We start from the raw sequence: 14,662 nt of genomic DNA, 5'->3' as shown, positions 1-14,662 counted from the left end.
CTAAGAAATACTGTCAAAAGTTATTTCAAATGTAAAGGCTTCACAAAAATATATAATTATTGAATATATGGAAACACACTGCTGGTGCTTTATGCTCAGTTGAAACCCACACATTCGTCATCAGACACCAAAGTTGCCTGACAAGTGGTTTCAGAACAAAGTCAAGAGTTTTGTGTATGTGTATTGGAAGAAATTTAGCTCAGAAACCTCTTGAAAGACTTTCTTACAAGCCATTCATTCTGATAATTCTAGACCATAATTATTATAATTTTGTTTTCAGTGTTTTTAGTAAAGAAAATAATCTGAAAAACTGTTACTTGTTCAGCTACTTAAGTAAAATGACAACTATAAGTGGTACACAGTATAATGGAATTGTGAAGCTTGGAAGGAACTACCAGAGGCTGCCTAGTCCAACTCCATGCTCAGAGCAGAGCCAGATACAAGTTGCCCAAACCTGTAGCCAGTCAGGTTTTCAGAATCTCCAAAGATGGAGACTCGGTAGCTTCTCTAGGCAACTTGTTCCAGTGTTTGACCACCCTCACACTAAAGTAAGCTTTATCATATATTTAAATAGTATTTCCTGTATTTTAGTTTATGCCCATGGTCTCTTGTCCTGTCATGGGATACCACTGAAAAGGGTCTGATTCAGTCTCCTTTATTCTTTCCCATCAGCCAATACACAAAATTCTAAGATTCCCTCTGAGGCTTCTCTTTCCCAGGCTGAACAGTCTCTCAGTTTCTCTTTGTATGATACATGCTCCAGTTCCTTCAGGACCTTTGCAGCCTTTTACTGAGCTGGTTCCAGTATGCCCATGTCTGTCTTGCACTGGCCAACCCAGTAGGGGACACAGAACTCCAGGAGTGTCTCACCAGTGCTGAGGTAAAGGACGACCTCCCTCCACCTGCTGACAACATTATCTAAAACAGCCCAGGATGCCAGTAGTCTTTGCTGCAAAGTCATTTTGCTGGCTCATGGTCCCCTTCTTACCCACCAGGACTCCCAGACCTTTTCTACCAAGCTGTTTTTCAGACAGTTTGTCCCCACACTGTTTGGGTGGCTGGAGTTACTCCTTCTCATGGGAAGCACTTGCCATTTCCCTTTGCTGACCCTCACAAGGTTCTTGTCAGCCTACTTCTCCAGTCTATCAAGGTCCTTTTGAAGGAAAGTACACTCAGCTGTTACATCAATCATTTCCCTCAGGTTTTTTATCATCTCTGCTTGCTGAGGATGCACTTTGTTCCATTATTCACCTCATTAATTAGGATGTTAAACAATGTTGGTCACAGTATCAATGCCTAGAGCACAATGCTGATGACTGGCTCCAACTGGATTTTTTAATGCTGAAAGTAACTATTTGAGTAACACAATCAGGCCAATTTCAATCTACCTCGCTGTGATACTCTTGGGTCCACATTCAAAGACTGTGAGAACTGAATTTCTGTACCTGGACGGAACTGACTTATGAATATGCAGCAGTCCCTTGAGAGGATGTTCAAATGTAAGAATTACATAGCCTCACACTTGCTAATGGTATGCAAAAGAGGCAAGGGGATGTGCAGAGTCAAATATCAGCAGATCTTAGTATATATTAAGCTCAGCAAGAAGTTTAACACATTCAGTATTACGTTCATGTGGAAAGAATAAGACCCTCCTGACACATATATCCATATTTTAATACTTACAAGATCTGAAATTTTGTATTCAGCAAGGAGCTTACAAACATGTCATTACTGTTGATTGCCTTTTTCAGACTACATGACAAACATATCAGTGTTATCTTGCTTTGCCTGTCCATTTTTTCAGAATGGATTATAGGAATGCTGAAGGTACGTGCCACATGGTTATTGTGAGATAATGACAGACTCCAAGCTGATGTCCATGGAATATGCTTTACAAAAATAAGTGAAAACTGGAAAATTAAGACTGTAGTAACTGTTGAAGGAATTCCATGATTTTCTTCTGAATTTCTTTTGAGGATTTCATGGTGATGTTCATGAATAGTATATCATGTAAAATCAATTTTAATCAGCGAGTTAGTGATTTTATGTGCCAAAAGTGCATGTTTCTATAAAATATGAGACATTTTAATTTCAAATTAGCAAAAACCTCCTAGTGACTCAACCTGAGTCTACACTTCAAAAAAAAAAAAACCTACTAAAAAGAAAGTCCTAGAACTAAGGGGGGAAAATTTCAATTCAAGCACACATAGATTCATGGTTCATGAAAAAACATGGGTAGTATCCCATAAAATACCAGAAGTCCTAACTGGAGTATTTGCTCACTCACTGTGGAAGAAATACTGTACATTGTACAAAAATTAAAGCACTCAGACAATGAAGGGAGCTGCTTAGATCTGAAGCAGTTCACCTTATTCACAACTGAGAAAACCACAAAAGTATATTTTTAAACTGCAATTTTAAACATCACCATAGAAATGACTGAAACGCTTCTAAAAGGTTGCATACTAATTTTGTCTGGTTTCCCATATCATCTTCTCTATTCACCCTCACCTTCTCCAATACAGGAAGCCAAGATGTAACGAGATGCAGGTTCTTCAAACACAGCCATTCTCCATTCTGAGCACACTCTCTTAAAGTTTGAATAGCCAGATCAGCTTGGCCCTGGCCCATGGCAATCTGCAATGACAGACACAGTTGTATCAAGAATCTCTCATACCTCATTTAACAGTTAAATACAACTTCGTGCTTTCAAGTTAGGAATACATACTTTAAAAAAAAGAGTGTTAAAGACAACCAGAATTTTCTCTAATGTTATAGGTTACTAAAGTAGGGAAAAGATTAAGGAAAACAAGTTCTTCTTTGCAACTTATCTAGCCAGTTTCTGTACAAACAACATTACCTAGTCTTTTAATGGAAAAAACCATACATCACTCGGTGACAGTGATTATATTCTCTGGGAAGTCAAAAAGTAATTTAAATGACAATGACTAAAGTGCATTACTGCAGAACTGCAAATATAAGAGAGAAATGAGAACTAAGTTTCTTTTGGCTAGAAGTTAGGAGTACTTCCTTTGAAGAGAAATACTCAATTTTGCTGGGATATATGAATAGTTTAACATATACTCCTTTCTTCACTTTTTATAGTACCACATTAGTTCTACCTTACAATCTATTTGGAAGATAAAGACAACAAAAAACCCTGAACCAAACAAGTTGAAAATAAAGATGTTTCAGCCAATGCAAAAGGTCTTGTCTTGGTATTATGATTCTCTGACTAAGTAGAACTGTCCATAATATCTTAAAATAATTGAAAATAGCCAAAAGAAGACAGCTGAAAGTCACTAGCAATACAGTAGCAGACGGTACAAATTTAGCACTCTTTTCATTATCCCATGTGAGAAATTTATCAGCAGAGAAGAAAATTCTATCTTTTATGTTCTATTCAAATTACATGAGAAAGTGTAGGAAAAAAACCAAAAAATATTCTCATTAGTGTTATAACTTTCAAGCGATTTAACTTTGAGTCCTGATCCTTAACTGAATACCATACTATGTTGCATTTTGAAAGTCCAACATATAAAGGATATGTAGAGATAAACATGAAAATCCATGTGGCAGAGTAAGAAATATGCGTTCTGCAATGTTCACAGCTAGATAAGATAGCAGTAGGATCTAAATATTTACAGTTTGATGGGAAAAATATATTATACCAGTTTATGTTCCAGGAAAGGAACAATTTCAAGGACTATTTAAAAGCAACATTAAACTTGACATTTTCCATTTCTATGCTAACCAGTTATCAGCTAGATAACAACCTCCCTCCCCTTAATATGTCAAATGACAGAAGGAAATAATATTTTTGAGAAAGTTATAAAGCATATTGGTACTGTGCATTGGGAATATTAGGAAACCACTTGATTCATATAATAATTTTAATTCGAAAGGATCCTGGAAGATATCAAGTCCAATCTCCTGCTCAAAGTAGGGCCAGGTATGAAAGATTAAATCAGGAACTTAGGGCTTTGTCCAGTGGATTCCTGGAAACCTTCAAGGATGTAAAATATCTCAAAATATTTTATAGAATTTCATGAAATACCTAACTATTCACAAGCACTGAAGACGCAATTTGTGTTTTCTATCAAAGAAAGAAATGTGCAAATCCTATAAGCAGAGGTGATTATGAAGTCTAGGTTTTAGTGGGTTTTGTTTGTTTCAGTTACTCCACACCAAGAAAGATGATGCTGCAGCACGTATAACAATTCTCAGCCTCTTTTGTTCTTTTCCATCCATCTTCTCATTTTTTCCTTCTCCACACTGGAGGAATGTCTCTTATTTGGATTCTGCTTTTGAGAGCATGACTAATGTGTGTCCCTTCTCCAGTCCATTTTGCCAGTGGAATGAGAAGTTAGTGTCAAGACAGGTGGGAACAACAAAACAGCACAGACATCAAACTATGATTTTACTTACTAACTTTCTTGGAAAACAAAGTAAAACAGATATTACTATAAAGTTTTACACATTGTGGGCTTTAATCACTACACTTATGTAAGACTGACCTGATGGTAGCACTCAGTATTTCTTTCAACACTGGCAAGTTCCTGTAATTCTTGAGAAGGATCAGCACCAGGAGAAATTATTATCAAGATGGGTTCAATTTCCAGTGTCTCTTTATACAGACGTTTCATATTCAGAGGTGATGGAGATAATTCTTTTATTCCTGTAATTAGAATTAGAATTATTATGGAAATAAAGTGACTATACATGATGGAGTGCTTCATTATCCACTTAAGAGTTAATCTAGCTGTCAAGAGTTCTGTTCATGAGACACCATAAAACCAGTTTGAAAATGAAGAAAATATCCTTACAACATGCAGGTAGGTATTAGGCACCCCATACTTTGACAAACTGCAGTCTTTATTTAGAGTGTAGTCTTGAGGAAAACATACAAAAAGAGAGGAGAGGAGTGGAGTGAGAAGCTATGCTATTTGCTAAAAGTCATTGCAGTGTGTATGTCCACATGCAGAACTTCTCTCTTTACTGCTTTGAGAGCCTTAACTATTCGGCTTACACGGTTCTTTGTACTGTGATTACTTACATCTATTTTTTGTTTTAATATACAACTTAAATGTCTACAATGTTGACCTAGTAAAGGCAAGGTATTTATACATGAGGCCAAAGATACATGTATAACTGATTCATAAATTAAATAGTGTTGACCACATATTTTCATGCATCTTTAGAGCAGCATTTAACCAATGTAGCATCGGGTGCAACAGGAAATCAGAACATAGAGTAAGACAGAAGAACCCAAATCAGTGACATCTATGCCACAACTACTAAAAGATGCAATACACACTTCCTTGAGGATGCAGTCTTTTTTCAGACTTGAGCTGTTGTATGTTGCACATAGAACAATGCCATATCATTTGTACCATAGAATCATGGAATAGTTTCCATTGAGACCTCAAAATCATCTGGTTCCAATCCCCCACCATGGGCAGGGGAACTTTCCACTAGACCAAGATGCTCAGAGCCCTGTCTAGCCTGGCCTTGAACGCTTACAGGGATGGGGTATCCACAACTTCTCCGGGAAATCTGTTCCAGTGCCTCCCTACTCTCACAGGAAAGAATTTCATTCTAATATCTAATCTAAATCTACTCTCTTTCAGTTTGAAGTTGTTCCCTCTTGTTCTGTTACTACATGCTTTCTTTTGAGCCCCTTTAAGTACTGGAAGACTGTTACCATGGTGCATTTGTGTATAGTATGTAAAATAAAGAAATAAGCATGTGCCAGGTGTTACAAAATACATTCCTAGAAAATTCTTATGAACATTATCCTCAAAAGAAATTATTTTACTCTCTCTTCACCCATAAATTTCAAAATATAGGTAAAAGGTGAGAAAAGAAAAAAAAAAGGTCTGGATAAAACAGAATTGAAAGGCTTTCTTTTAGGATATACAGCTCTTTTGGAATTAATTTTTTCTCACAGAAAAGCTGCCAAATGAGATTGGAAATTTAATGACTCCCTTTAGAACTATGTGAAACAGTTTGTTTAAGTTTTTTCAGGGCAAGGACACTCAAAAAGATAAGGCAGAAAAAAAACTATGAAAAAATATTCATACAAGCATGACATTTTTAATTGGTTAGACAGTGCTAGTCAGGATTTTGCCGATCTTACTGATACACATGAAAAATCTGTGGCTCATTTGTGGATGATTTACTGGTTTTGAAAACCCAAATGGAGTCCATGGTATTCTGCCTTCCTTGGTGAGGCTGTAGCTTCACTCATCAAAAACAGTCCCTTGTGCAGCGTTCCTCCAAGGAACTGGCCCAAACACAAGTAATTTATGTAATACATTAAGATTTGGAAGACAGTAAGCAAGCAAATAAATTTACTCTGCATTCAGGTCTCTGCTGGTTTTTGAGCCACACACACTATAGATCACTCTTGTCATTTGAGTCCAGCAGGCAGGGACATTGTCAACATGGGCCATGTCACCATGACCCACATACCCTCTCTATCTACTAATAATGTTTGACAGATAAGCTATACCTTAATGCTGAAAATCCCAGTCTGGCTGACAGATATGGAGCCAATTTTGAGCAACAAATAATGTCCACAGACACCATAAGGGAGTAAGATAAAGTGACTTTTAAAACTTACAGTGCTTACCCTGATGAGACACTCAAAACTGCTAAAAACTGAAGGAAGGGTTTTGTGTGCTGTACTGCAATATAAAGGTTATTTGGCATACTGGTTTCAAACTTTGGATATAATAGATATGAGAGAGGAAATTGACTGACTAGAATAAATAGACAACCGTAGCACTGAACCACTCTAAATCATGTGTATTTTTAAACAGACAGTAAAAAGTATTACAGACCAAGAGCTCTACAAAAATGACTGATATTAATGAAATAATCTTTTAAGACTCAATTTATAAAATATCAAACCTAATAGTCTTTAAATGGCAAATTACATAAAATAATATTTATGGAAAATCTGAGTCTTAAGGAGAGTGCTGCAGTGTAAAACTTAGAGAAAACCAGTTATCTTCCTTCCTTGATTACTCCAGTGTTCAAGAATTAAAAGAGTTTGACAGATCTTTTATTATATTTTCAATCACTGTGCAGAATAAACCAAACCATTTTAAAATCACTTATAAGAATATCTTACAAGAACTAAATCAGCAAACCATTTACAGTATATTTTCATACACTAAAACTTAGGGATTCCATGAGAACTATAACACAAAAGCGGAACGTAGGACAAAAAATCCTATTTAATTGTTGTGCAGAAATACCCTGGTGAAAATTTAACTTACCTAGGGCTTTACATGCAAAAAGAGCCATGGCACTCTGTAGTCTGTCTGGTCTGACAGCCTGGATCACAAGTACCTTAAAATAAAATATATTCAGAGGAGATGAGTTATATATAGTGATAATTTAAAATGCAGAACTCTTATAAGAAGGATGAATTCTTTGAATTTATCTTCAGAACAAAGTTATTTTCTCTGAATATCTAGAGCTATCTGATCATTGCTTTCCAAGATAATTGACTGTAATTGTCCTTTTCTAAGTAGTTTGTTCTATTAACAGAATCAGAAGATAGATCTATACCTAACGTCTACTTGTAAGCTACAAACTTTTCTACAATATTTTAGAAGAAAAGTAGCTATGTGGGTAGCTAGAATGACAGAAAGTACACTTAGCTTTATACTAGCATCTAAATTCTGTGCACATATAGAGGCAGCAATGTCCTACTTGGAATAGAAATATTTCTGGTTTCAGTTCAAACTAATTTATGAGTGGCATATCAATCTAACAATGTAGTTTCAATACATTTCATAATCAGAAAATTCTTATTACTTTCTGTACAAGAAACAAGATGCACTGATCATTCCAGATTTACTTTCCTATAAAAGCAGACATTTTCTGACAACACACTGCACACATAAGAAGTGGTCATCAGCATTTCATTGAATTAAATATGACTCAGAAAAATTCCTTTCCAAAAGGGTTTGTTCCTAAATTGCTTCCATGCCATTTCAGAAATTTCCCTCCTCCACAAAAAACTCCAAATAGACAGTAGCTATGATCCAATCAACATGGAACTACACTGTCGAATACCCCATCATTTCTCTGGATGTTTTCATATAAAGTAACTTCAAAAGAAAATCACAGCATCATTTGAAAGTAAGTAACAACATATTTTTTCCATAAACACAAGTGTTTATATTTTTCTCTTTCAGTGGAAAACAAGCTTCAGGTTGAGGAAGGAACTTGCTTTTCTCATATTCTTGGTGTGTTCTTTAGCACCAGCTTTTCAGAAGTCATTTTTCATTTCTTCTATTCTATAGAAGCAGAGGCTGCTACTGCATTCTGTGTCAGATGTGTGAGCTTGCACATTCAGTGAAGTAAGATGCTCAACAAGCTGACACATACTTCAGTAACAAAGCAACCATGAAAGAATTTTAATACATATTCATAAAATTAATTCTGTGAATATTTCTAAAGAATTTGTTACTTGAGAGGGTGTACTGAGTTGTAGATAATATATCAACACTAAAAAGAATCAGATAACAGAGAAATAATATGCACTATAGTAAAAAAATATAGAGTTCTTAGATTAAAAAATCAAAAAAAACAACTTAAACTGCAGGACAATGTAGATACTGTCACTGCTTATAATTCAATCAGGCCTGGATGTAAAACATGCTTTCACTGGTGAAGTCATAATTAATATTATGAATGGAAAGATTACCTGCTGAAACAAGGAAATTCTTTGTACAACAGCAGACGGAAAGTCTTGTTCACATACAGAGCTCTGAGAAAAAGTGCGCCACAGAGTTTCATCTTCAAAGCGAAGTGTCTGATAGAGACCTGGGAGAGAAAGCTACAAAACAAATATTGTGGATTTAACTGTAAAGAAGAATAGCCATTTGGGCATTGTATATTTTAATTTATTTCCAAATATCATTATGAACACTACTCGGCAAATCACAAAATTCAATTTTATCCTCAGAGTTAGGGAAGAAAAGAGTACATTTTAAAATTAACCACTTGTTTACCTATTCCCTGGAAAGACTAAATCTATATTTGCACTCTAATTTTAGTTTTAAACCTTAATTCTTTGATTTTAAACTTTGGGCTTTACCTTTAAGCCCTTTCCTCTAATAATATCTGCTATCTGGTGTCAGTAATGGCTTGCTATCAGTGCATGCTACTGATTCACTCAGTTACTCAATTTCTGTTTGTTTGTTTAAACCTCTATTATGCTTGCCACACCATTATTGTGATTATTCTTGATTTCTGATTAAAGAGAAACTCTGGGTTTAGCAAAAAGCATCCTTGCCAAAGAGCAGTCAAGGGTTTTTTCCTTGCTGCTGAGCTACATGCAGGAGGAGAAGAGGCTAAGACAGAATTTCAGGACTAATATTTTACTTTAGTACCCTTCAGGATCACAGGACTTCAACATTGACCAGTGCAAGAAAGAGTTTTTGTTTTAGTTCAGTCTGAGCAATCACAAACTCTATAACATCTATGAAGATGTACAGAGAAATCTGATGAGGAGTATATTAATTTCTGAATCAACAGTTTATGGCTTTTAATACAATATGAAGTGATTTGTGAAAGTCATTACACTAGTGAAATCCACAACTAAATATTGTTTGCAATTTTCTTCTATCACCCTGTCTATAAAAATTGTAGAACTTGCAGTATTTTCTAATCTCAGTAAGATGACAAGTTAACTCGCATGCATTGAAATTCATTACAGATAGGGTAGAAATTTTCATGAAAAAGGCTCAGAAAAATGAGATTAAAATAAAAATCAAGAAACATTTGGTCTTTTTTAGGCAACTATATATTAAGCCATGGTTTCTGGAAGATAGAATAAACAGCTCAAAACAACAAAATCTTTTGTTCTGACAAATAGATATCTGAGTATTCATGTCCAAATTGCCATTTGCCAAAACCAAAGTTATTTAAATTTAAATTCAAGAGACCACATGATGCATACCTTCAAAGATGCTACTGCCCAGACTCGGTCCTGTTCTATCCAAGAGGGAACCTGGTCACGAGCGCTTCTTTGTGAATCCTTATGGAAGCAAGTTATACCACACATGTAAGCTACACAATCTTTTATGAAACACTATATTCAGTAATAAGGTTGTGAAAGCCATGTTTTTTAATAAAAACATTCACAACAGCAATCTTTCTGCTGTCTTTTGCTAAGTTCATAAACAGCATAACAAAAAAGCTACCAAAATATTTAAATACGAGACATAATGTTCACATTAACACTTGCTCAGCTACTTGAGCTTGAAAATACTTTATCCATTTAGAGCATCCTTATAACATTCTCAATTCCAAGTAATTTTTTACTAATAACAAGTGACACAAATGACTGGCTATCTGCATAGGCACTCTGAGAAACTGGCTTCAAAAAACAACTCCATTGCACATATTCACAATCATGAAGACGGTTCTTCACACAAAGAGCCAAACACCTGAACATCTCTGCACTGGTAATTTGGCAACAGCTCTATTTTTCTGCTCTTTAGATGTCTGGCATGGAGGAAGTTCTAAGGATGAACAACACACTGTTTAAGCTCCAGTGGAATTTCTGTATTCACTACATCATCTGTTATTAAAAGATCTTACAGTACACATTAACCAGTCTGAGGAGTCTCTGCATGGAAATGCATTTGGATCTCTCAAGGAGTGAGCAACTTCAAGAGTAATCTTAAATGCTCAGCAGAGAAAAACAGAAGCTTTCTTGTGAAAGGGTATCTCAGCCATGAGTTATAACGTCTGAGAAGGAACAAAAGTAGGAAATTTGGAAGTGATTGTAGGAATAAATTTGACATGGGTCTGCAGTATACATTCCATTTGGGCTGAAGGGCACACAAGCACAATCTTTCCAAAACCTATGGATTGTGCCTTAGGTAGGGTAGAGGTAAGACTGGTATTAAATTCCATTATACCATCAGATCTCACATTCCTTGAAAATAGCCTACAGCAAGAAATACTTGACATTCACTCAGTTCACAGGCATTTAATTGAATTACAGTGATTCCAGACAGATGAAGGGGTACTTCTGCAGTCACACTGAAAGGCAAAGCCTGTAGTTGAGCCACCTAATGGCTAGAGAAACTGGATTTCAAGGATCATTTTAGCTACCAGCTGCCTGAGAAAATGTACCTAAAGTACAACACATACATGAGTCTGGGAGAAGGAGGGATTCAGAAATACTGATTTTAGTTACAGAAGAGGGCTGAAAACGTCCTCAAACATGCAATTTCAAATTGCCATCCTGGTCACAGAAGAAATAAAAGAAAATACACATAAAAGGCAAAAAGATATTCAAATTAAGAAAACTATTCGCCATGTTCAAAAATTCTTTAATAAATTTATATTACTATGTGAAAAGTTACTTCTTTCTTTAATGTATGAATACAATTAATTAAACAACATAGTAAGAATAAAACTTTAACTTTTCAGGATTAAAGAAAGTGTTCCTTATTTCAAAATATGAAAGTAAATGTAGCTTACTGATTTTCTGATGGTGTCTCCAATGATCACACCTGTAAAAGTCTCCCATTCCTGGGTGGAATAAATGAACAACTCAGATAAGTCACAGGACACCTTTAAGAACTAAGATTAATATTCAGTTGCATGTAGACAGAGCAGGAAGACTAACAAATTAAATGCTAGATTCTGAAAGAGTTCCAAGACATTTTTTAAATGCTAGGTGATGCTATCAGAATATAATTCCTTTTGAAGAATCCAAGCTAAGTGGCTGCAGTGCTTTATAAGAAAAAAAAGCAAAAGGGAAGTTCTATACTTTCTCAGCACCCACAGTTCCTACCCAGACTGCCCATCTACAGACTATCAGGAAGCAGCAAATGTGGCTGGCAAGGACACACGTCCTGCCTGGTGGGGCATCAGCAGCCCACACAGAACAGGTAACTATAGAAAGCATGACTGAATTTATGTATGATTAAAACTTTTAGACTTCATATATGTATCCAGAAAGACAATTTTAAGTCATTTAGACAAGTATTTAAAACCACTAGAAATCACATAATTCTGTATTTGGAGGTGGCAAGAAACAGACCAAAAATTCTTCGTAAGTATTGAAATTTTGCATAAATAATACCTATATTCTATGATGAAGATTTTTTATTAAAGAGAATAGTAACATCAGAAATTTAAAAGTCAATTGATACAAATCCCAGCATAATATTTTGCATCCATCAGTCTCACTGAGTCTTGAAAAGGCTCCCTCTTTCATTTACAAACTGATGCTCATCTCCCAGTTACAAAGAAAATGCTTGTGCACACAAAAATGCATGAAGCATTTTTTTGTTTGTGCAATATTGTTATGAAGAAAAGAAGAAGCACAATATTCACGGAATATAAAACTACCTCAGAAAAATCTATACATATTGATTCAGAAAGAGAATGTCCCTACTGAGAACCAAGGCATTCTATAGTATATTGCTGAAGTTGTACTATAAATTTCAAATCGCTATGCAAAAAAATACTTAAGTGAAGAAGGTTCAATTCTTTTGGGACAGGGACTTAGAATACTAAATTCTCTAGCAGCATATTAAGCAACTCCTAGTCTCATCACATTAAAAGCTTTAGAAGAAATAATTTCAAAAGAATAACCACTTCAGCTTCATTTTCTTCACTACATATTTTCTACAAGCACTTTTCTCTTTACAATTTAATGAAAATAACTTTTACCTTTCAGAGAAGTAAAAAACTTATTCCTATTATTTGCCTGTTTTCACTCTTGAGTATTCAGATACAGTAGAAATATGCATTATATGTAACCTAGATTAAGCTGTCTAAGAGCTCTAATAGCTGATGGAAATGCATGCTTAACAATAGAAACCAACACTTAGGGCTGTACTTTACAAACACTTCAGAAACCAGGATTTAATTTAGTCAGAAAACTGTTTCCAGGTTGCTGCCTTCATGACTTTAGAAACTCAAGAAAGATAAAGCAACTTATTTTCAGAAGCTCAAATAAAATAATAAATATCAAACAGCAAACTTTGGATAATGAAGAGCAGCCAGGATATATTTCTGCTAACAAATGAGTTAGTTTTATGAGGCCACATCATTGCTTTGTCAATCCATATGTCTACAATGAAACTACTTCTTCATTGGAAGGTTCAAAACAACTTGTTTTGAACCTTGCACCTTAAGGTCACATATGTCATATAATCAAGTTTCATTGCTTCCTGCAAATGTATTATCTGATGTTTACCTCTATAATGGACTCTATTGAACTGACATCTACTATCATTTGATGTCTCTTCTGATCTCCAGCTTCTAGAACAGAAAGCCATAGTTTTCTCTCTCCATTCCGTGGAGGTACTTTAGATAATTAAATGTCTTGACTCAGGATAATCAGCCATGTTTAAGCAATTCTATTAAGTCAATTATGGCATACTGTTTCACTGAGGGCAGACTATATAGGATTAATCTGACTACACTACAGACAACTACACCTAAGTCCTACACTTGCTGACAAAAACTTTTTATCTACTTATTTACTCTTCATATAAAGTTTGAGTAAAATACTTGGGGATTTTCTTCTTTAGCACTTACATTCTCTTGAAAAAGCTCAGGGTGCATTCCTCGTACAAAATGTAGAGCAAACATTAGCTGATCAGCCTGAAATAAAAGCAGTAAAAATGTATTTATATATTCAGGAAAAGTCCTATTTCCAGTTCTTTTTTATAAGTAACATTTCTTTAGAAAAACACCTCCAATTCCATAGTAATGACTTAGTGACATATATCCTAATGCAAAATTGCTACATCCCTTTGCAAATTAGAGACAAAAACTAACTCAAAGTGGGCTGTGGAGTGGAGGGCAAAGAGGCCCCTACTAGGAATTAAAATCAAGTTTTGCAAGGCACTGAAGTTCTCATTTTATTGATAAACATGAACATCATACAACATTGAGAACAAACCACACCATTTAACTTTTTCATCCTCTCAGACAAGGTCTGCAAGCAAATCCATATCATAACTGCCTATTGAGATGCTCCCTGGATTATCTAGTATCCAAAATTTGAACAAGAATTGTTTAGAAGAACAATAAGTAGCCTAGACCAAACCAGCTTTGAAACAAATTTAAGCAAATCAAACAAATTTGAACATTTAAACAAATTTGAACATTTGAACATTTAAACAAATTAAAGAGGGAAGATGGGCCAGTTCAAGTGCTCAGGTAAATTTCTTGGCACCATTTCATTTAGCAGCATTCATGAAGCCTATGTACACATAAGTAACATCCACAGACAGACAAAATCCTTCTTTTTCATTCCAACATGCTTCAAAGGGTATGAACTCATATCAGCTATACTGTTTATGAAGACACTAGTAAAGCCTCAATGTCACAGCAGTCTTTTAAAATTTTCATGGATAAAAGGAAGAATTAGCAGTGAATTGTGGATGGTGTGAAGAGTTTATTTATTCTCTCCATTATTAGAACACAATAGTAAACTGGAGGGACCATTAGTTTGAAGCTGCACAGTACCAGTAAACATATTTTCAGTATTTTCTAAACTCCAGTCTGATCACACTTAAAATCTTTCCTACTAGAAATCTCTTCTCTGCCTTGCACTTGAACTCTCTACTCTTCTTACATATAAAAATCGCTGCCTTCCATATTC

At 35.2% G+C, this 14,662-nt stretch overlaps 1 protein-coding gene across 2 annotated transcripts in view; it reads right to left on the bottom strand.

The window, feature by feature from the left end:
* The window catches only part of DYNC2H1 (dynein cytoplasmic 2 heavy chain 1), a 148,061-nt gene that overhangs the window by 58,292 nt on the left and 75,107 nt on the right, over positions 1-14,662 (bottom strand). For both annotated transcript variants that reach the window (XM_054271485.1, XM_054271486.1), the window contains exons 71-77: positions 13,591-13,656; positions 11,518-11,568; positions 9,983-10,060; positions 8,726-8,857; positions 7,287-7,359; positions 4,518-4,678; positions 2,512-2,637 (exon numbers count right to left, since the gene is read on the bottom strand). In XM_054271485.1, the coding sequence (XP_054127460.1) occupies positions 2,512-2,637; positions 4,518-4,678; positions 7,287-7,359; positions 8,726-8,857; positions 9,983-10,060; positions 11,518-11,568; positions 13,591-13,656 (687 nt within the window). The remainder of the gene's footprint in view (positions 1-2,511; positions 2,638-4,517; positions 4,679-7,286; positions 7,360-8,725; positions 8,858-9,982; positions 10,061-11,517; positions 11,569-13,590; positions 13,657-14,662) is intronic.

This window comes from Melozone crissalis, unplaced genomic scaffold (assembly GCF_028551555.1).
Source record: "Melozone crissalis strain CALT ecotype California unplaced genomic scaffold, PUWL_Pcris_2 ptg000013l_1, whole genome shotgun sequence".
NCBI classification, from domain to species: Eukaryota; Metazoa; Chordata; class Aves; order Passeriformes; family Passerellidae; genus Melozone; species Melozone crissalis.
This window is presented reverse-complemented; position numbering and strand designations above follow the sequence as displayed.